General features: G+C 44.9%; 1 protein-coding gene across 6 annotated transcripts in view; it reads left to right on the plus strand.

Annotated features, from left to right (window-relative positions):
• GALNS (galactosamine (N-acetyl)-6-sulfatase) overlaps positions 1–23,313 on the plus strand; it is a 71,990-nt gene that overhangs the window by 42,076 nt on the left and 6,601 nt on the right. For 3 of the 6 annotated variants that reach the window (XM_020989152.2, XM_020989150.2, XM_020989153.2), the window contains exons 12-13: positions 6,694–6,815; positions 17,705–17,822. In XM_020989152.2, coding sequence (XP_020844811.1) covers positions 6,694–6,815; positions 17,705–17,822 — 240 coding nt within the window. The other 3 variants (XR_002325073.2, XM_020989151.2, XM_078149380.1) reach the window with 3 other exon arrangements.

The raw sequence follows: 23,313 nt of genomic DNA on the forward strand, positions 1-23,313 counted from the left end.
GTTTGGTGGGGCCGACGTGGCTGCCAAGGCTGACTATCTGCAGCACTTTCTCCAAAGGCCTCAAAAGCCCAGGAGGGCAGCTGTGAGGGCGGGTGGGCTCTGGGGCCGCCTCCGGGGCCTGTGGCATCACCTCCTGTCCCAGAAGGGTTCTCTTCCTTCATCCCACCATGTTTCCTGCGGTGTGTGGTCTTCCCTTTGTCGCCTGGAGACGTTGACTTGTACACAGAAGTTCCAATGTCCATTCCCATCGAGGGTGCCGCCAGCTGAAGGCCCCAAGGGGGCTGTGGGGCCTCGTGTCAGTATTGGCATCCTGGTATTCATGGTTCCTTTGCTCTGGAGACCAGTGAGGCATGTGCTGTTCTTCCCAGGGTGGTTTTTTTGTCAGAAGGGGAGAGGCCGAAGAAATGAGCTCTTACGTGATAACCAGGACCCCTGGAACAGGCTCTCTAGGCTAGGCTGGCTTCAGGTTTTTCTTAGAGTAACTCGTAAGCTTTCTGCCTTTCCTCTGGGTAGCATTCTCTGACATGGAGCTCAACAATTACCCATCAGTGGGCATTATTCAGTGCCTGTGCTGGGCTGATTTGGGTTACAGACATAATTGCCTCTTCTCTGCCCTTTCTCCTCTCTCATCTCTAGTGATGCTTACCTGTCACTTAGCTGAGTAACCTTGGGCAGCTCACATCACTCCTCATCAGTAACACAAGGGGATTGGACCAGATCCAAGGTCTCCTTCCGGCTCTGAATCTGCGATCCCATGAGGTCAGACCATTGTCGTGTTTAACGTCACCGTGGCCAATGTTCCGAGTCGTCTGAACACCTGTTTTCAAGGCAGCGGGCTCATGGGACCCTCTTAGTATATCTGTGACTTTCCACACAGTTCCTTCTGTCCCAGACTAACAGGGCTGGAGGAGGAATGATGGATCTTCTCCAGACGCAGCCCAAGCTGTCCTCTGCCTTTGCTCATACCCTTCCTTCTGCCTAGAACACTCCCTCCCTCCTCACCCCGAGTTTCTGCCTGTTGTGATCCTAGCCATCTTTTTATATCCAGTGAAAACACAAAGCTTCTTTCATCATTCATATTGTTCAGTCATTCAGTCATGTCCAACTATTGGTGACCCTGTGGACCATACTGTCCATGGGGTTTTCTTGACAAAGATTCAGGAGTGGTTTGCCATTTCCTTCTCCAGTGGATTAAGGCAAATGGAGGTTAAGTGACTTGTTTATGCTCACATAGCTAGTAAATATCTGAAGCTGGATTTGAATTCAGGTCTTCCTGCCTCTAGTCAGCTAGATGGTATAGTGGATAGAGCACTGGGTTTTGGAATCAGGAAGATTCATCTTCCTGAGCTCAAATGTGACCTCACACTCTTACTAGCTGTGTGATCCTGGGCAAATGACTTCACCCTGTTTGCCTTGGTGTCCTTATCAGTGAAATGAGCTGGAGAAGGAAATGGCAAACTACTCCAGTAATTTTGCCAAGAAAACCCCAGATGGGGTCACAAAGAGCTGGACACGACTGAAAAATGATGGGCCAACTTCCTGACCCCAGGCCTAGTGTTCTGTCCATTGAGTCACCTAGCTGCTTCCTTCATAATTAGTAACAATAACAGTAATTTAAAATCTGCTCTATACTTTACACACATTATCTCATTTGAACCTGCCAACCAGCCTGTGAAGATAGATGGACTATGGACATTTGGAACTCCATTTTGCGGATGAAGAAATAGGCTCAAAGATATCAAGGGACTTGCCCGTGGTCACATAGCTACCAAATCCTAGATGCAAAATTCACCCTGGGTCTCCGTGACTCTGGATTTAGTTCTCTCCCCACTGGGCCACACTGTCTCTTCAAAGCTGCTCTTTGCTTCCTCACCACCCCACACCAAAAATGGCCTGTACCTCACCTGAATGTTCCCTGACACTTTTTACCTAGAATTTGTGGTTCAGCAACCTTAGAAATCAGCTCGACCTAACTCTCTTCATTTTGCACCTGGGGAAACTGAGGTCCGGCAAAGTTCCAGTGGCTTCTTCAGGGTAGCACAGTAAAGGACAGAGCTTGTATCTGAACCCCAGGTTCCCTGAGTCCGAAATGCTGCATCCTTCTGCATCCCCATTGCCTCTCATGACTGTACTTTCCCGTTCTGCCCAGCGCTTTAGTTATTAATATTTGTCTGGACTGTCAGCATTGTGGAGGGCAGAGCTTTGATCCATTTTCATGTCAGTCCTAATGCCTAGCAGAGGGCCCTGTGTAGGGTCACTACTCAGTAAAGAGAGCCTTATGGTATTTAGGGATCAAAGGGATTTTTTTTTTCCCTTAGGCAATTGGGGTTAAGTGACTTTCCCAGGGTCACACAGCTAATAAATGTCAAGTGTTTGGTCTGAGGCTGAATTTGAACTCGGGTTCTCCTGACTTCAGGGCCGGTGCTCTATCCACTGCACCACCCCCACCTTCACAGATGAAGAAACGAATGAATGTATCTTCTTTAAAACACATTTCATCATGTCGTTCCCTTTTTGGAAATCTCCAGTAGGGCCCCATCCAGTGGGCCAGTTTTATCTGCCACGACTCCCTGCTGTGAACCCCTCACTCCAGCAGGACTTTTTCCTCAGTGGGTTCATTCTTGGCCATAAGCCTGTCCTTTTTCTCTTCCCTGTGCCTGCAAGTCCTGCCCGTACCGCAGAGTCTTCATTCTCACACTGATTCTTTGGAGAGGCTTTTCTTATCTTCACCACATTGGTCTTCTCCTTCTCTGAACTGCTCTAGAAGTAGCTGTGTGACCCTGGGCAAGTCACTGGGCCTCCATCTGCCTCCATTTCCTCTAAAATGTATTGTGAGGACAAAATGAAATAATTCGTATAAAGTGCTTAACACAGCTCCTGGCACAGAGTAAGGACTATATGCATGCTAGCTGTTGTTAATATTGTTATTCATAATAGCACCTATCTCCAAAGTTGTTGTGAGGACTAGATGAGAGAATGTTTGTGAAGCACTTAGCCCAGTGCCTGGCACATAGCAGGCACTTCATAAATGGATGTTTCTTACCTTCTTCCTCACCCTTCCTTCCCCCCTCCCTCTCTTCCTTTCCTTCCTTTTTCTCTCCCTCTCTCCCTCCCTTTCTTCCTTTCCTTCTTTCCTTCCTCCCTCCCCTTCATTCCTTCCTTCCTCCCTCCCTAACTTGTTAACTTAAATACAAGACAGTAGGCTAAAGGCTTCTTTTCTTTGGTCCCCTGCATTGCTTTATCCCCAGGAGAACTGAGCTATGACAGTCAGCAGGAAGCTTGTGGAGAGAGTACTGGGTTTGAAGGTAGAGGACCTGTGTTCAAGTGCTGGCCCCAGCCCTCGGTGCTGGTGTGACCGAGGGCCAATAATTTCCCTCTCTGGGCCTTGGTTCATTCACCAGTAAATCATGACTTTTGTCCTGGATGCCCCCTTAGAGTTCTCAGAAACTCTGGGGATCTTAAGATTCTGAGCCCCCTTGGGGTTCTCAGGAATTATGGCCTGGAAGACATCGCCATCCTTAGATAGGGTCTTGCCATCTTTTTACTGATGAGGAGACTGAGGTTCAGAGAGGAACGGCGACTTTCCCAGGGTCTCCCCCTGCCCCATTTCCTGGTCTTTAGCCACCAGGACATGAATAACCCTGGGAAATTATCTGGACCTGATTGTGTGACTTTCCTTACATGACAAGTGAGAAAGGGACTGTAAACAGAAGCAGATCAGACACTAATACCCAAGAGGACAAGATCTTCCCTCAGACTGCGGTATTTGTGAGAGAGAAATCCTGTACCAATTAGCAGGCATCTTAATTAAATAGCTTATTTGAGTTGCATCCAAATTATAATTTGTACATTCAGCCTTGGCTTTGATATCTCTCTGTTAACTGCTCAGCTTTCCTTTTGCTCTAAATTCTGCTATATTCCCCTACTATTCAATCTTTATTTGGTCTCCAGGGCCCCAACTACCAAAAGGGGGAAAGGTCGTCCATTTTTGTATCCATTTAAAATCCATCATTGGCCCCCTGGCCAACCTATCAAGCCAGCCCCCTGATTTTTCCAGCCACTGATTCAGGAATCTGTAGCTCAGTGCAGATAAATGGGATTTCACGGGCTTTTCACCTTCTTGCTTTATTGAAAAGCAGAATATTAACTGCTCCACTGACCAGCTGTCCATTTAAAAACACAGGATATTTTAGAAAATTGTTTGCCAATCACACCCCACTAGCATCCACAGAAAGCCTTGTGGTGGTTTTTGCTTTATGAGTACCTGCTATAGCTGCTTCACCCTGTCACCCCGAGTCCCCCATTTGAGTATTACCACTCACCACATCAGGTTATCAGTTCATTCCCTCTTGGGGTAACAAACTATAATCAATAGTTCACTGTGTTAGCTGAAATTGTTTAAAAAAAAAAGGACAGCTTAAAAAAACTCTTTGAGTTGCCAGCTCCTGGGAAGACTGGGGACCCCTCTTTGCATGATCATTTCTCTTCCAAGGTATTAGCAGGCTCAGATTTTGGGGGGGCTTTTTCTCTTTCCCAGAATAAGTATCATTCTCATGTACCTGTGAGCTCAGAGGTTAAACTTTTCAGGCGCCAGAAAGCAAATACATCGAGCTTATCCGGGGCTGGGAGATAGCCCCTAGAAAGACATGAGGAAGCCATGTATCTCCCCCATTATGCTGGTCCCAGGGGGCATGTGGACTCTGGAGCCATGTGGGGCTCAGAACAAACCAAATTTGCTCTCTTTTCCACCTGAGCTCAACTGTTACTTCCCCCAAATATTTTTTAATGCAACTAAAAGCAATGTAAAATCACCATCAGGGCTCATGTCAAAGGAGAAAAAAGGGAAAACTTGACAGGCAGCTTGAAGATGGTGTGTGGGAGGAGGTAAGGGATTGCTGCTGCCTGCCTTGCCTTGATGATGAAAGGGGCAGAGAGGGGATCTCGAGTTATGGGCCAATGTCATGTGTCTGTGAAGCTGAGGTCATGTTTTTGGCACCAGCTCTTCTCTCCTCCCCCAGCAAGGCCAGCAAAGAGCCCATAGCAATTCCCCAGTTTACTGGGTGCTGGGAACACTGTCCCCCAGAAGCTGGGTCACAAGTGACAGTCGAGTAAGTAACAACAGATGCTGGCACGAGGTCAGGCATCGGCACCTCCCCGGCAGGTGCAAAGTTCCAAAGCAGAAGGACTCGAGTAGCTGCTGTTCATCGGGTCTCCTTCGGTAGAGCAGGAGGCTGCTCTTGGGGGCCTGAGAGGTCTGGGTTCCTCTCTGGCCATGTAACCTAAGGGCCTTGGTCTCTGTTTTCTGTCAAGTCCTAATAAATGTTACTGTAGGCTATGACAGCAAGAATAATAAACTAGTAATAATAATAGCTGACATTTATATAGCATTTACTGTGTGCCAGGCACTGGCTAAAGCTAAGTGCTTTGCAACGATCTCATTTGACCCTCATGACCACACTGGGACGTAAGTGCTATTATTATCCCATTTTACTGATGAGGACGCTGACGCAAACAGAGGTAGAGTGACCTGCCCAAGGTCATACAGCTACTAAGTGTCTGAGGCTGGATTTTAACTCAGGTCTTTCTGACTCCAAGCCCGGCTCTCTGTCCACTGTGCTACCTACAAATAATAGCTAACATTTCTGTAACGCTTTAAGGTCCACAAAGTGCTATCTGTACTTATGTTCTCACATTTGATTATCCCAGCAACCCTAGAAGGTAGGCGCTATCATAACCCTGTTTTACAGAGGAGGAAACTGAGGTTGAGAGGATTAAAGTGACTTGCCCAGGGTCACACAGTAAGTCATTTGAATTCAAGGCTTCCTGACTCCCAAGTCCAGCACTCTTGCCCTACAAAATCCCTAACAGAGGGACTAGCCCATATGCTTTAATTCATACCGCAGCAGAATTCCAAAAAGTTACAGTTTTAAAGCAAATCTCCAGTTTGGAATTAGGAAAAATACGTTGGCTTTTCATTGCTTCACTGTACTTGGATTTATTTGTGTTTGCTGTTACTGGCATTGGAGGCTCATGGATAAAGGACTGGCCTGGTCCTCAGGATTCTGGTCCTGGTTCTGCTAATGAGTCATTCCTGAGCTCTTAAATGCCTCTCTGGTCGCTGTTTCTGGAGTCTTCTTTGCCTCCTCCTCCATACAAGAGGACTTAATTCCCAACAGAGACCCTAGAAAGCTAACTCTCTGTCTCTCTCTCTTTTTTCTGTTTCTCTGTCTCTGTCTCACTCTTCCCCTCCCTTCCCCCATCTCACATGAGTACCTACTCTCTGTGGCCATTCAGGGAACCACGTGAGGGCATAGAACAAGAACCCTGAATAGCAAAGAACAAAACATTGCCAAACGACACCTGAGGTTGTCATTTCTCTCGGCCTGTGCCAGTTATACTCATTAGCTCACTCAGGGACCGTCTTTGTTTCTGAAGTTGATGTCCGGTTCCACTATACCAATCCCCTCTGCCCTGCTCTCTCTGCCTTCTGGGTGGTCAGGTATAGGTAGGAAAGGTCTCAGTGTTGGGTCAGAGATCTCTCCCTTTTTCTTTTTTAACCAAGGCAGAGAAAAATCGAGAATCGTGGGACTAGGCTGCATTTTTTTTTTGTCTTTTCCTGGGTAATTGACACACGGCAAAGGAAGCGCCCTCCTTCGGATCAGAGCCCCTTTCAACCTGTTGTCTTCCTTGCAGGGCGTTGATTTCTGTCCTGGGCAGAATGTCTCTGGAGTAACCACCCACAACCAAGAGAAACATACAGAATTACCCCTGCTTTTCCACCTGGGAAGAGACCCGGGGGAGAAATACCCAATCAGGTAAGTGCATTTTTAAAAATGTACCATGATTTTGCACCTTTTGACATATCTCCTTGTTCCCAACCCAATTCTGCTTCCTCCAGACAATGATGAAAACCTGACTGAGTGAAATTAATTGGGATTGTTCTTCTGTCAAGTGAGCATGGGGTAGTGTGGCTAGACTTTTGGACTTGGCATCAGGAAGACCTGAGTTCCAATCCTGCCTCAGGCATTTCATGACTACGTTACCCTACTAAGTCACTCAAAACCTCTCATCCTCAGTTTCCTCATTTATAAAATGGGAATGATGATATTCCCATTCCCAATATTCACATGGTTGTATTAGAAATCAAATCAGATAGTGACTGTGAAGTGTTTTGCAAATCTTAAAACACTATATAAATGTGTTGTATTGTTACTATTGAGTTTCAGGGAACTAGATTCAGGACTCTGCATTAAGGAACATCCTCTCTGTGATTACTTTCTCCCACTGGGGAAGGAAAAACCTCATCTTTTGGTCTTCAGGATCCTTTTAGGATAACCTGCCGTAATAGATTCTTCTCTGTTGCTTTTAACACGGTTTTTAATAATTGCTCACATGAATAGAGTGCTTTAGAGGGTTACCAAGGGCTTTCCTCACCACAGCCCTCTGAGGTGGATGGTTACATGTATTATTAGCCCCATTTTACAGATGAGGAGACTGAGGGTAAAGTGACCTGCCTCAATCTGAGGGGCTATTGGGCCTAGCCCTCCTTGGAGGTACCAGAAGCCAGAGAGAGTGTGTTGAATTAAGGCTCAGAGCAGTGAATTCAAGGTTCTCTCTTCTCTGTCTCTCCCCATGGAAGCCAAGTCTAGTAAAAGAGCCCTGGGCTTGGCATCAGGAAATCTGGGTTCAAGTCCTGACTGGACTTTAAGTAACAACTAGAAACTGTAGCTAAAAACCATGGCCAGAGACTTTGGTTGAAGAAACAAAAGCCCGCTGTTTCATGCTCTTGCCCGTCAAAGAGCCTGGAGTCAGGGTCAGCCTATGCATGAATCCCTCTGAGTAGGCCTCGGCAAGTCAGCCCAACATGGTGCCCTCGACTGAGAAGAGAGCTCTGCTTTTTTAAATTCCCTTCCCAGAGGACTGAATTTCCAGAAGTATGAATTTGTCTGATAGCAAAGACGACAGCGTATTGTGCAGCATAACTCAAGTCAGTTATCTTTGGCAGGTAGTAAGGTATGACACAGACTATTAATTGGATCTGTAAGGTCCAAATACATCACCCCCATGCTTTGTAGGGAAAGTGAAGCAGAGAAATCTCCAATGATCTAGAAAAAGGCAAGATCCTCTGAAGGGCACAGGGTTCCAGTGACAAGGTCCAGCTGAGTGGGACTCAATAAAAAGACATCACGAGGAAGGCACAGCAGGTAAACGGTCCCCATCAAGTAGAGCACCCACTGGAAACTCCAGGGGCAGCTCTTGGTGGCTCCCATGACCGGTACCATGGGCAGCTCTGCCGTCCCTCCTGCCTGGACCAGGTCTATAAGGATGGGCTGAGGGGAGGTATCGTCCTTAGCAGCAGGGAACTGACCCTGGAGGAGCCGTCTGATCCTAAGAGTCTTTCCAGGGTGCGTTGATTCACTTACCCTCTGGCACAAAGGGGACACCAGGTCTTGCCCAGGTAGACCTGCCATGGGAGAGTAACAGAGTGGATCTGAGCCTGCCATTTGTGATTACAGATGACTTCTTGTGACCACACCAGTCCAATCCCTGCAGGACCGTTAGAACATTCCTGAGATCCTGACCCTTTCCGAGGACAGGCAGAAGAATCCAAATTTGTTCTGATATCCCGAGCATTTCCCCACTTCCCAAAGAAACCCTGCCCACCTTTTATCTTGGGCTAAGCACTCCATAAGTGTCTGGAACAAAATTTGACTCAGACCCTTTTCTTATTTGTTATTCTGAGACCTGCCAGGTTGGTCATTCACGTAACTGCCGAGCTTAGGGGAGAGAGCTGCCCCCAGGAATGCCCTTTTTGCCTGGAGGCTTCATGCACATGGTTCAAACAAAACCCACCTTTCCTTTTGGCTTAGTATGGCTGGCAGGATGAACCAGGACAGATGAAGGAAGAGGAGATCGAGGATGGCTCTGTGCCTGCTCCTCCAGTCAGGACAGTGATGACTTCTCGGTGCGGACAGAAGGGGTTTTCATAGCCACCCTCGGTCCACAGGGATTTTGGCCGTCTGCCTGTGAGGCAGGGCCTGTAACTCACCCACTGTCTTCTGCAGCCATACTGAGGAGCAGGCTGGGGGCTACGAATCTACAGGCTCTGGGGACCCCACTTTAGAGAGCCCCTTTGCCATCTGTTTGTTGAGCTCCAGGGTGTCTTCAGATGCAGAGTGCTGGCTCTGTCTTTAGACAGTTTGGGAATGCCTTGTTCTTAGAGACCTTTCTTTCCTTTCGGCTTTCTCCAATTTACGTCTGTCAAACAGACCCTGCTTCATATTGCTGTGGCACTCAGTGACCATTACCATTAGAAGTAAGCGTAAAGAAAAATGGGAAGCAATGGAGCATCTGAATTTCCCTTTGAAGGACTCACAATTAGTAACAAGCCTGCACTGGAGACCTCAGAGCTAAGGACCACATGGTGATGAGATTGTGGGAGCAGGAAAAAGCAATATGTTAAAGGCTGCCCCCCCTTCCCCTCCTCGTTAACCTCCCCCAACAGGAATGTCACTGTAGGGCCTGGAAGGCGGTGTTAATAACGCAGCGGGCTCCACATTGAGCTGTTGGGAGGAGGAGGAGGAGAGCAGCGGAGCAGATTGCCAAGGCCCAATTACATTAAATGAACGAAGCCTGGGCCACACCTGGGACTGGCACTGAGGGCTTCCAACCCAGGCCTGATTGGCCCTCCAGGGACTACCTAGAGGTTAAAAGTGTCAATTAATGTAATGACCCTGGACTTGGTCCACTCAGTTCCGCTGTTCAGTGCATGGAATAATTTTGTGTACACAGGGGGATTTTTTTTCCAATAACTCCTCTCAGCAACACCTGTTCACCCTTTTTTCTCTGGTTCCCTCTTTTTCATTGCTATTCTTGACTCTCCTTCAGCCAGCTGTTGTGATAGAATACAAAATTCCAACTTTTCCTGGGGGAGCTGTAGTTGAAAATCTTTAGTCATTGAGGTTCAGACACCTTCAGGATATGAAAATGTATCATTATTTTTAAAACCGACTCTGCAGAGAAGGAGGACCCTTTGAAAGGCCAAGAACCTGGAGGCTTACTGATAGTTTTAAGTTTAGTTGCAAAGAGACTTTATCTGCTAAACCTTCGAAGTCTTGCATTTCCCACTGAAGTCAAATAAAAGTAATTTGGGCCTAATTAGCCTTTTCCCCCTTTCTCTATATTACCTGTAATAAAATGTGTCATATTCTCTATAAATATTATATTGTTATATTACATTACATTATTATATTGTGTGATATGATATGATATGATATGATATGATATGATATGATATGATGATATGATATGTGAGCCTATCTGAACAAGAGCACAAGTATGAAGTGAGATGGAATGCTACCTTGTTATGTGTACATATTATATCATATCATGTCGTTTCCTCTCTCGTCATATCGTATGCTCTTTGGGGTGAGCCTATCTGAACAAGAGCACAAGTATGAAGTGAGATGGAATGCTACCTTGTTATGTGTATGTGTTATATCATATCATGTCGTTTCCTCTCTCATCATATCGTATGCTCTTTGGGGTGAGCCTGTCTGAACAAGAGCTCAAGTGTGAAATAGGATACAGCTTCCTTAAAGTATCGTAGACTAGTTGGTGGGGACCTTGTGTCAGATGTTTCCCTTTGGTTAGCGGGTGTAAGTGTCTGCTCCTTTGACCACTGCCCTAGTGAAGACCTCTTGCCCTGTAGCCTGAGTAAAAGCCAGCCAGCTTCTTCAGCTGCCAGCCCTCTTCTCTCTGTAGTTCATTAAGCCGTTGGCACATGTTGGTCAGTGTGGCTACTGAGTTCACTGGATCTATTGAATTGTGAGTTATGCTAGAGTATTTAAATGTCCTCTATGATGTTTTTATGTTTGTGTTTAGTGCTCAGAATGTGCTGTAGCTAAGTGTTTATAAGTCATGAAACTATTATAAAGATAACTAATGACCAGCCCGTCTTTTATGGACCATTTCATCAGAGTGGTTGAAATCTAATAATTATCTTGTCAGCATCAGCAGAATGGGAGAAAGCTGCCTTCTCATTGCCATGTCTCCAAGTACAGGCAGACCGTGGTATTGCTATGGTTTGTCCATCAGAAATGGCAGCAATGAGTAGCTGTGGCTTCAGTGGAGGCCAGGCCAGTTTCTGTAGGTAGCTGGAGATAACAGTAAACTCCATGAACAATCCAGTGAATGCAAAAAGCTAACGGAATCTCAACACTAAGCTCTTTGCAGACAGCCCCTAGCTCATAGTAGGCACTTGGTAAACGTTTGTTGAAAGATCACACTACCTTGCAGACAGGTGGGCTCCCCCATCATTGAAGGTCTTTAATCAGAGGCTGGATGGGTATGGGAGATAATGCAATCCCACTTGGGTCAGGGTGGGAACTCAGTGACCATTTAGGCTTCTCTCAACTCTCAGTTTCCTGGATTCTCTGGAAGAGAGGTAGGCAGTTCACTGAGGAAACCACCATAAGGGCCAACGAGGGGGGAAAAGCATAATGAAGTAGTAATGGGAAACTAACTGTGTGAAAGCCTTTTGTGAGCTGGAGAAGAGTGTATCAATGAAGGCCGCATCCCATCACCAAAGGCTAAATAAAAAAGGAGATGCTACTTGTGTATGTTAAGGAAAATTGACATGCTCTGAAGTACTCAGGGAAGGCTTGATGCAGAGGGGGTAGTTGGGAGCCACACTAGCATTTCAGCAAATTAATAAGCATTATTAAGTGCCTGTTATGTTCCAGGTACTGTGCTAGATGCTATGGATAGACCAAAATGAAACTGTCCCTGCCCTTGAGAAGCTTATAGTCTAAGCAACCAAGAAGCTCACAGTTTCTGCTTTTGATTAAGGGAGTGATAGGAATTGTTTTATTTAGTATTTTATTTTTCCCCAATTACATGTAAAGACAATTTTCAACGTTCCTTTTTAAAATTGAGTTCCAAATTCTCTCCTTCCCTCCCCACCCCCCTCATTGAGAAGCAAGCAATTTGGTATAGGTTATACATATGCAGTCAAACAAGACATATTTCCATATTAGTCATGTTGTAAAAGAAAACATAGACCAAAATAAAAATCCAGGAAAGATAAAGAAAGCAAAAAAAAGAATGGTTCAATCTGTATTCAGACTTCCATTGGTTCTTTCTCTGGGGATAGATAGCATTTTTCATCATAAGTCCTTCAGAGTTGTCTCGGATCATTGTATTGCTGAGAATAGCTAAGTCATTCACAGTTCACCAGCTTACAATATTGATGTTACTGTGTACAGCATTCTCCTGGTTCTACTCATTTCACTTTGCTTCAGTTCACGTAAGTCTTTCTAGGATTTTTTGAGAGCATCTAGCATCTAGCTCATCATTTCTTATAGCACAACAGTATTTAAGAGCGTGATTTGAAAGGGATACTTAAGGTAGATTAATCTAGCAAAGGCATACAGGATGGATAGTGGCGTGGAAAGAATTAAGTATGCTAAATAAGAGACTGTTTGCAATTTTAGAGGTGAGGCGATAATGGCTGGGCCTAGCAGACTCTAGCCAGGGAAATGATAGAGAGGAAAAGATGAGACATGAGAATCATTTCAAAGGAAAAATGGATAAAATTTGGTAACTGATTAGGTGAGTGGTACTGTATAAGGAAATAGCTTTCATCTTCCCTACATGAAAATGGTCTCTTACTCTTACTGTATGTATGAAGTGAATTTATATAACTGTATGATCCAGTGGGATTCTAGAATCTCATTCCCCTGGGTGAGGAGCTACATAAATTATGGGTTATCACAGAAAATCTGGGAGAGTGGATATGGCTGCTAACTTGAACTCAGGGCAGAGCTTATGTTCTGCCCAGGAGGTGAGAGCTAAAGGCATCTGTCAGACAGAAATCAGAAACTTAGCAGACATGCACTTTGAAATTTGTTTCAAAAGATGAGGATCTGGGCATTTGGCCATCAGAGGGGAATTCTTATCAGGGAGAAGGACCCTAAGGAAGCTGGCTCACTGGGGTCACACAGCAGAGATGTCTGTGTCTGAGGCAGAGATGGAACCCAGGTCTTCCTGACTCCAAGGCCACCAGGGTCTGCCACACCATGCTCTCTCCAGACATTCCCAAAGACAGGGGTTGGGAGGGAGAGGTGGCAGAGATCAGAAGGTGATGGGTTTAGTTTTGGAAATGCCCAATTTGAAGGGACTTTGGATGACCAGGGAAAGGCGTAAAAAACAGGCAGTTTGACTGGGATGAGATAAGTGCTGGTGATGAGACATGCAACCCTCGTTCTTCCCTTCATTTCCTCTGTGACCTTGGACAAGTCACTCCGGCACTACAGCTTCCTCATCTATACAATGAGGGACAATTAAATGATCTCTGAATTCTCTTCCAATTCTAAAACCCCATGATCTTGTCATTCAAATCAGCATGAAGTTGAACATGAATTACATACAGTCTTATGTGTTGAGATCAGTCAGCCATGTGTCATGGAGTGTTCAAAGAACTGTCTGAATTTTCCACAAAACTTAACATTGAGAACTTAGATTACTGTTGTATTTCTTAAATAAAAAGGGGTTGAATTAAGTCCTTTTTTAAAAAAAAAGGTTTTTTAAGGGAAAAGAGGACAATCCCAGATACAGTAAATGAATTGGCTTATCTTTAATACCTCCTCATACCTGTGGCTCATGGTGGCAAATATCTGACAGCTCCTATCAGACAGAGTTAGTGGCCCCATACCCATTTCTTTTGTGGTGCAAGTAATACCTGACAGCAGAAGATTAGAGTGGTAGCTGACCCAAGTGCGTTTTGGTCTAAAAATTCCCTCCCCTTTCTCCACCAGTTACCCGATGCCCATCTCTCCACTTTTCTTCTCTTGGAATGCGGCCTAATGGATGGGATATTTATAGAGCTTACTGGAAGCTGCTTGCCCCTTGCTGGACTCCAGATTGGGTGTTATTTTGTTTTGTTTTGTTTTTTTATCAAGGAGTACTTGAACCAGAGGATTAGAGCCACTGCTCATTAGAGGGTCAATAGAGAAATCAGTATCATCCTAGCAATTCTTTTTAGACCCAGAAACAACCCGTTTCTTGGATTTCTCACACACACACACAAAATGACTTAGTGTGATGGTCAAAGTGAGATTATTAATCCCTAGTCTGAGAGGTCCTTGGAGTATTACCATGACAAAATTAGCATAAGTCACTTGAATACAGACCTGCTGTAATAGGGAGGGTTCATGAGGTTGGAAGTATCCCTTACTTTTAGTGAAAATGAGTGGAAACTTAAATGTTCCCTTAAGCCTTCAGACTAAATCCATCTGGGGACCAATGCCTGCTCTCCAGCCAAGCCAGTGCTGGGTGGGTGCTACAGGAAGGCATGAGGCTCTTTGTTTCAAGAAGACCAGCCCATTTTCCATTGAGTCATCATGGTGAGGAACTAGTCTAGGCCTGGAAGACCTACAGTGAGACCCAAAAGAAGCCTTGAAAACTAGGTGGCTTCTAGACCTGCTTTAAGGTAGTCTGTTTGCCTGAGGCTCTTGGACCAAATTAGACCTTTATGGCCCATGGGAAAGTGAAGCCATTTGATCTTCAAAACTTGGGCACATGGCTTCCTGGGACCCTTATAATCTTCTTCAGACTGGCCCAGACTGAAGTAAAATCCTTGAGGCCTACCTAATCTGAGCCTTTGTAGTGAGATGGTACTATTCTCCAGAAGATGGAGGGCATGAGAAGGAAAGGTTTGATAATAGACTGTATACCTTTGGCCTATCATAACAGACTCTTCTAGCATCTGCACTGCCAGGCACATAGAGAATGACAAATTGTCCTCAAGATCTGTCCCAGAGGAGAGTTTTATAGGCCTTTGTACCTCCTCTGCTAGTTTCTCTTCATCTCTTACTCTACTCCCTGTGAGCATAGACTTCCATGCTCTATTTTTCTCTACTCTCTTTTCTTCTGGGATCACTTCCATCACTTCCAAATCCATTTCTCTGGTCCTGAACTCCAGACATTGTACATTTCTCTTTAGATGACTGAGCTCATCATCTTCCTGACTTTGTCACATGGGGTGCAGCTACCCCCCTAAATACTCATGCTCCTAACCCCCAGAGTCATCTTTCACTCCCTGGCCACAATATGTAGTGAAAAGAAGTTTGGGTTTGGACTCAAGAGGCCCATGTTTGGGCACTAACTGTGCATTAGTAGCTAGGTAGCCTTGGGTAAGATGTTGACCATCTCTGAATCTCAATTCCCTTATTAGAAAAACAGGAGCAATGTTATCCCCCTCTCACAGGGTTCTTGTCTGACTCAAATAAGACAATTAATATGTAAAGCCTTTTTTTAAATTGTAAAGTACTACATAAATTTTAGCTTAAACTTTTATTATCCCTCACCTTATATATTTTCAATCAGTCTCAAAGTCCCGTTGGTTCTTTGTACCATCTCTCTGGATGCCATTAGTTAAGTATGTGGATGATCAGTTGATAGCTTTCTAATTTATGTCTCTGCCCCAACATTGGTCTCCCTAGAACAGTACTCTGACCAGGTCATTCCCCTGCTCAGAATACTTACACATCCCCTAGGAAGGCTTTGTTGAAAATTCATATTTCAAAAAAAGTGTGTGACAAAATATAACACTCATTTACTATACTATCAACCCGATAAATCACGGGCATGGAAGAGTTGTCTTTTCTCTTTGTATATCTTAGTTTGTATCCCTAGTAACTAATGCAGTGCCTGGCCCTTGGTGTGTACTTGCAAATATTTGTTGATTCATTGATGCCCAGTAGTTGGGGAACAGTGAAGCAAACCGTGGTATGTGACTGTGTTGGAATATTACTGTACCATGAGAAACAAGCTGAGGAATTCAGGGAATAAATGGGAAGACATGAAACGAGGTAGAGTGAATAGGTAAAAACAATACACATAGTGACTTCCAACTGTGAAAAAAAGAAGGAAAAAATAGGACTGAACTCAACAGTGCGTAATTAGGATGACTGTGTCTGGCCCTGAGGACAAGTTGGGAAAATGCCCTTCTCCTATTCTTTGCAGAGGTGGGGTACTGTGCCTTTGCACTGTCAGATGGTGTTGCCATTATGGTCAGCTTTGCTAAATTGCTTTTTTTAAAATTTTATTTTTACTTTTATTATAAGGGATGGGTCACTGAATAGGGGAAGAGATATATTCATAGTGAAGGTGATAGTAAAACAAAATATGTTGATTTAAAAAAAAAGATCCATGTTCCAAAATAGTGCATTTCTAGGGAGTCTCTGAGGGTTTGGGGAGGAGCCAAATAGGCTTTTGCCTCCTTGAGAATCCAGCAAGGATATAATACATCTCACAAGTTACCCTGCCCAGAATTTGTTGTTGGGGTGACAGATTACTGTCTGAAACAGAACTCCACTTCAGGAAGGCCAGCTAGCCTTTCTTGTAAAGAAAATGTGGTTGAGACAACTGAAATCTCCCACTGACTTCCATAATTTCATGGTAGCCTAGTAAAGACATGTTAGCTTATTTCTTCTGACATGGTATTTGTAGCATTAGAGAAAAAATTCTTGTTACTAGAGAGACACCACTGTCCAGTGGCATTCATATAGCATAACATTTCATTGCTACCCATTATTATTTACTAGAGATTCCTCCAGCAAGAATGACACCCAAAAGGGTCCCAAAAGGACCTAGATGTACAAAAAGTGTGAAGAGCAGCTCTTTTTTGTGGTGGCAAAGAAGTGGAAATCAAGGAAATGCCCATCCACTGGGGAGTGGCTAAACAAGTTGTGGTGTACGATTATGATGGAACACTGTTGTGCTATAAGAAAGAATGAGCAGGATGGTTTCAGAAAAACCTAGGAAGACTTAGATGAACTGATACAAAATGAAGTGAACAGAACCAGGAGAACCTGGTACACAGTAATAGCAATATCGTAAAGATGATCAACTGTGAATGACTTAGCTATTCTCAGCCAAAGGACTTTTGATAAAAAATGCTGTCCACCCGCAGAGAGAGAAATGATGAAATCTGAATGCAGATTGTAGCAATTTGGGGAGGGAGGGGCAAGGCAATTGGTGTTAAGTCACTTGCCCAGGGTCACACAGCTAATAAGCGTCTGGTCTGAGGCCGGATTTGGTGGTCTATCTACTACACCCCCTAGCTGCCCCTGTAGCAAATTTTTTTTACTTTATTTCTCTCCTTTTTTTGTGTTTGTTTTCTTTTGTAACATGGCTAATATGGAAATATGTTTTTCATGACTTCACATGTATAATCAATATCAAATTACTTGCCTTTTCAAGAAGGGGAAAGGGAGAATTTGCAACTCATATTTTTTTTTAATGAATATTAAATTTTTTTTACATGTAATTGAGAAATATTTGGTGAAATAAACAAAAATATATTGAAAAAATAATACCCCATATAAAAGTTATAATCTTTTCAATTTCTATTCAGTTCTTTCCTAGTTAAAAACTATGAACTAAGCAATATACTACATAAGCAAATAGACCTCCTACAGACTAAATAAATGTGTCATATGTATTACTATTTTTCAAACATGCGTAGATGTTTTGTGATAAACAGATGTGTATTTTATTTGAAAAGCAAAACAAAAAGCCTGTGAGTGTTCCTCGACATGGCACTTCACTGTATGAAGGCTCAGCTGGCTTGGAGAATTCAGCCAAGAAATGTCTTAGAAAGTGGGAATATCCTTTGATCCTTAGTTCCTCTTGTGTCCAGTGTCTCCAGCCCCGAGTACCAGGCTGCTCTTCATAGAATATCTCCAATCGTTGAGGAACATGAGAAGACCATGATACCAGCAGCACCACAGCTCAACGTGTGCAACCCAGCTGTCATGGTGAGTGGCTCGTAAACAAACATGGAATGCCTCTGCTGCATCTCGGGGCTTTGGTGACATGGCAAAAAGGCCTTAACCTTCCACCGAGAAGGCTCAATTGAAGGCAGACTTGGGAGTACTGTCTGCCGGGGGCAGTAGCATAAGAAGGCAGGAATGAGTCTTGGCAAATCTACCAACCTATGGTTAGTGAAAATGGAGTAGCTGCCTACGTGCAGATGTCACGTAATCTCTAGCATTGTATCTCCTTATTTGCTTTCCCTAATCCCCTGTACATGGGTACGGGAGCTCTGGCCCACTCGGGATGATTGAACTTCCATCCCTCCTCACTCACGTTTGTCCAGTACACTCATTGAAGGTGGCCCTTCAACCTCCAACCTTCTGAAAAGCTAGTCTTTTCCAGAGGTCACCATTGTTGCAACTGGGTTTGGAAAAAAGTCTCCCGACCACCTCTCCCCTGTGAGTATAGGTTACATGACCTCTCACCCTACAATGGCCAGGATGATCCCGAGACTCACCTCGGCTGTTTCCCGATTTCACGCAGAGTTCTTGGTTGATTTGATTACAACAGATTTTCTGCTACAGAGAATCCAGCACAGAGATCACTCTTTGAGTCCACAGCATGTAAATCACTCTGTTAAGTAACCAGGCAGGTTCACCAGCTGGCAATATTGACCCATGTGGAGAAACTGCTTGGCAGAACACATTTGTCTTGTTCCTTCAGGCCACGCTCTGGCCTTCAGTAGCATGGTCCCCCGGCTGCTGCCCCTCTGACTCATTCCTGCCTCTCCGGCTTCAATTTGCAAGTGCTCACTGAGGCCTAGAAAGCAGTTGTATTTGTTTCAAGGACATGAAAGGGAGGTAAGGAGCACTGCACAGCTTTGTTTCTTGGGATAAATTCACTCCTTCCCTCTCTTTTGACCCCAGAGTAAAGTTTTAGAAGGCACATAAAGGTGAGGACACAAAACAGAGACCCCACAGACCAAGGCTTCCCCTTCTCTGTTATGCTTAGACGGGTCATTTTACCTTCCCATGAATCCCCCCCTGCTCCACGCCCCCCACCTCAAGCATCAATATTCTTCTCTCAGACCAGAACAGCGCAACTTATAAAAGTCCAGGAGTGTTTCCTGAGCACACCTGTTTGTATATGCCACACTGTGCTAAGTACAGTAAGGGGACAGGCACGAGACCAGTCTAAGACATGTTCCTCACAGGCAAGGAGCTTAACACGGTGATGGAGGAGACGAGACAGAAAGAAACTCAGGAAACAGAACGAAGGTTAGTATAGAACCCAGGACTAAATTGTGTGGTAGAGAAGAGAACAGTGGTCTGTCAGGGAGGTTTCATAGGAAACAAGGGAGCCGAGTTTAGAGAAGGGGCAAAAGATTAAGATGAACAGAACAGAGGAAAGGGAGTGGGGGGGTGCCATTCATGAGAAGCAGTCAAGGACCTGGAAACAGTGTTGAGTACCCCTCTGTGGGGTGGGGGTGCAGAGGCAGGGAGACAGTGAGTACATCAGTCTGACCAGAAGCCAGGATTCCTGTGGGGCGTGGAGGAGCAACGTCAATGGCAGAGTTCATAGGGCAGTGCCAGATTGTGGCAGTGAGGCCGAAGTATAGAATGGCTCCAGTAGGTGACTGAGGGCCAGTATATGTTCTTGAGCAAGAGATTAATACTATGAGACTAGGGTTTTGGGACCCAGAAGAACAAAATAACACATTTATGCACACAAGATCCCGGAGCTTAGATTAGGAAGTGCTTAGATAGGAAGGTTTGTGCCATGTACTTTTTCCAAAGGAAAAAAAGCATTTTGCTGCAGGAGATTCCTTTGGAAAAAAAACTGAAGTCATTCCCTGAGAACTCCCTTTTCTCTCCCTTCGCATCCTCTGAAGAGGTGACCCTTCTTACCAAGGTGATCCCTTCCCATGTTCTTCAGCAGATTGCTCCCTGTCATTTCTCTCTCTAATCTTGTCACTCCCTATCTGCTCACCTCTTCCTTGCAGCCTATATCACTCCTGTGTCTCCTGCCCCCCATCCTTAAGAAAATCTCCCCTAGATCCTCCCATCTCTACCAGCTATCGTCCTAATCTCTCAGCATCCCTTTCTCAGCTCAGCTCCTAAGTGCTTCTAATTCCTTTTCTCTCAATCTCTTCCAAATCCCCAGCATCAGGGCTTCTGACCTCATTCAAATCAGACTGTTCTCTCTGAAGTTGTCAACTACCTCTTAATTGCCAGATTTCATGACCTTTCCCCAGTCCTCTTCCTTCTGGATCTCTCTGCAGCGTTGGACCCCATGGACCACCATCTTCGGGATACATTCTTCTATCTGGGTTTTCCCAGCAGCTGCTCTCTATTTCTGCTGTTTGCCTGACCACTCAAGTGTCCCTTTCTGCATCTTCATGCAGGTCACTCTCAGTTGTGATCGTCTTCTAAGGCTATCTTCTGGGCCCTCCCTCTTCTCCCTCTACGCCATCCCACTCATGGAGCTCATCAGCTCCCTGTGTTCAGTTATCTCTCTGCGGATGATTCCTGGATCTGTATATCCAGCCCTAGTCTCTCCCCAGAGCTCCAGCCTCGAATCATTAGCTGCCTGTTGGACACTTACTCTAGCTTGAGTCCTTCCTAGAACTGAACCTCATTCTACAGGTGCTAAATACATAAAGCAGAGCTATCACCACTCACCTAATGTGGGCACCATGTTGTTGTTCAGCCATTTCAGTCTTGTCCAACTCTTTGTGACCCCATTTGGGGTTTTCTTGGCGAAGATACTGGAGTGGTTTGCCATTTTCCTCTCCAGCTCATTTTACAGATGAGGAACTGAGGGTTGTGACCTGCCCAGGGTCGTACAGCAAGTAAGTGTCAGAGGCTGGAGTTGAACTCACAGTGCCTTTCTAGTGAAGCCTGAGATAGCATCAGTTTGTTTGGCTTCTGTGTCACAAAGTGGGTGCAGGATGACCTGATAGTCCACTCAAATGCTTTTCTATACAAACTGTGGTCTAGCCATGGCCACGGCCCCTGACCCTGTGCCTGACTAGTTGGTTTTTTGAAACGAGGGTAGTATTGTACCTTTATCCATATTTCATTTTTGTTCAGTCTGGCCCAGTTCTGTCTCAGATAGGTTAGTTATCTCTCCCAGCTTTTCATCATCTATAGATTTGATGAGCATGGAGGAGTGTGGTATAAGGTGGGGTTGGTGTTTCCTGTCTGCATGACGTTGGGCGTGTCCATAAAATGACCAGATGATTTCTTACGTCCCTTCCAGTTCTCAGCCTGGTGTCATGGAGAGATCTCAGGGTTTGTAACTCAGCTCTGACACTTAATAGCTCTGTGATTATGGTAACTTAATTAAGCTCCTTCAGTTTTCTTAATGATAAATTAGGGAGAATAATGTTTACGCTACCTGCCTCACAGGTCTGTTGTGGGTTAAGTGTTTTGTAAACTTTAAAGCAAAATGTAAATGTCAACTAGTCATGCTTTCATCCAAGTTGTTAGTAAAACTGTTGAAGAGAATGGAGCCCTGTGGTGCTCTACCAGAGACGTTCCCTCAATGGCATTCATTACGTCTTGGAGGGAGAATCTCTGGCCAGTTGCCAGGGGGCTCTATGATTCCAAGTCTTAGGAGATCCAGTTTAGCTTCTTGCTTAATATCTGGGCTTATTACTCGTGCTCTGTACATTTGTGTGTGCACATTGGAAGCCATACGTGTTGTTACTGTCCCTCTGGCCAGGTTATAGATAGAGAGTTCATTGATGTAAGGAACTCCCAGTGTGAAAACCCCCCTCTACTGTTACAGATAACCGTTAGGAGCATCTCTGAGAGAACTGCCCCAGGCACTGAGAGATTAAATTTAATTAAAGTGAAGAAGAAGCCATGCTAAGCCGTGGTCACACAGCTACTGTGGGTCAGAGGTAAGAGGTAAGACTTAACCAGGCTCTTCCTGAATCCAAGGCCAGACCCAGCTGCCCTGCAATGGGACCTTTCCTGGCTCCTGTAAATCACTGGGTCCTTTTACTACTTCTCTTCTCCCTACATCAGACTGTACTGGTCTCTGTGCACCTAACTTAGTGGATCTGTGGGGGCAGTTTTCAGACTCCTTTGTTTTCAGTGTAAAGACTTTTTTTTATCAGATTTTTGAAACTCCAGAAAAATGTCTTCTTCACAACCTTCATTAGAGAAAGTTAAGTCTGATCCTAGCGAAGAGCTTGTCATTCCTGTATCTTAAACCTTGGACTAGAAATTCAAATTCTGCTTGCGAGCACCATCTTTTGAACCAGCTGTTCGTGATCCATATTCACTTTTTGAAGCCTCCATCAAAAGGCAACAGCACTGATGAAAATGCCCCATTCTGCCCCAAAAGTCTTAGTTTCCTTCCCAGGACTTAACAATTCCTTTCTGGATTCCTTCTGGTCTTAATGTTGGCTCATAACCACCCAAAGCCTCCTGACTCCTCTCAACTGGGCTGAAGCCCATTCACACAGACAATGTTATGGTTAGGAATTTTTCAGATTGCTTTGTGCTTGTCTTTATCTCTTTTCTGTGGCTTCACTGTCTCTTTCTTTTTTCCATTAATTTTCATATAAATTTTAATTTGTGTTTAAAATAATTCAAAAGATAGGTTGTTGTTTTTGTGTTTTTTTTTCTACAAAAACCCAATGATGTTGAAATCAGGAGAAAAAGCAGAATAAAAGTAACATAAAGTAATCCAAAATAATTTAACTCAATCGCACTTTTAAACCAAGAAGTCCATGTGTAGACAATTTTTCCCACTTTCCTAAAAGGATAGCCTTATTAAGTCTAAGGTTGCAAAGGCCCTTGGGAGATTGGGACATATTGTGCAGGCTGTCCACACAGCCTAAGTGGCCTGGGGCTCCAGGGGCTCTCAGGACCACCTGGCAAAGAATAGACAACCAGCATCCAGAACCCAAGAGCGAGGCGTAGTCTGGCCAATCAATTCGAGACCCTGCCTTCTTGTCCCAGCTTTCTAATTGCCCTGTTACTAACGAGCTATATAACCCTGGGCAAGACACACTGGATTTCCGAGGGCCTCTGTCTCCTCTGTCAAGTGCATGGGGACTAGGGAAAAGCGCCAAGGCGGGGAGCGGGGCCCAGTGAGTTCGGTGGCTGAACCAGACGATCTCTTGAGCCTTTTCCAGTTCTAGTATTGGAGGGTCCCGTGACTCTACTTCCTCAGACTTGGCACCTCTCACTCTTCCCAGACTGACTCACTGACTCCTCCTTTCTTGACATGGACTCCCAGTCTTCCTCTGTCTCCCTTTGCAAAGTGGCTTTTTTCTTCCATGTCTCCCTTTCCCCTTCTTCTTCTCCCCTTCTCCAGCATCACTCCCTCATTTTTGCTCAAGACTGAGGCATGAGAATGGGTAGAAAGTGAGCTATGAGGAGCAGGAGCTGCTCTTATCTCTCTTTCCATCCCCGGCACTTAGCACGGCGCCTGGAACGTAGCAGGCACGTAATAAATGCTTGTTGACCAACTGAC

The sequence above is a fragment of the Phascolarctos cinereus genome, unplaced genomic scaffold, assembly GCF_003287225.1.
Source record: "Phascolarctos cinereus isolate Bilbo 61053 unplaced genomic scaffold, phaCin_HiC Scaffold_2;HRSCAF=192, whole genome shotgun sequence".
Lineage (NCBI taxonomy): Eukaryota > Metazoa > Chordata > Mammalia > Diprotodontia > Phascolarctidae > Phascolarctos > Phascolarctos cinereus.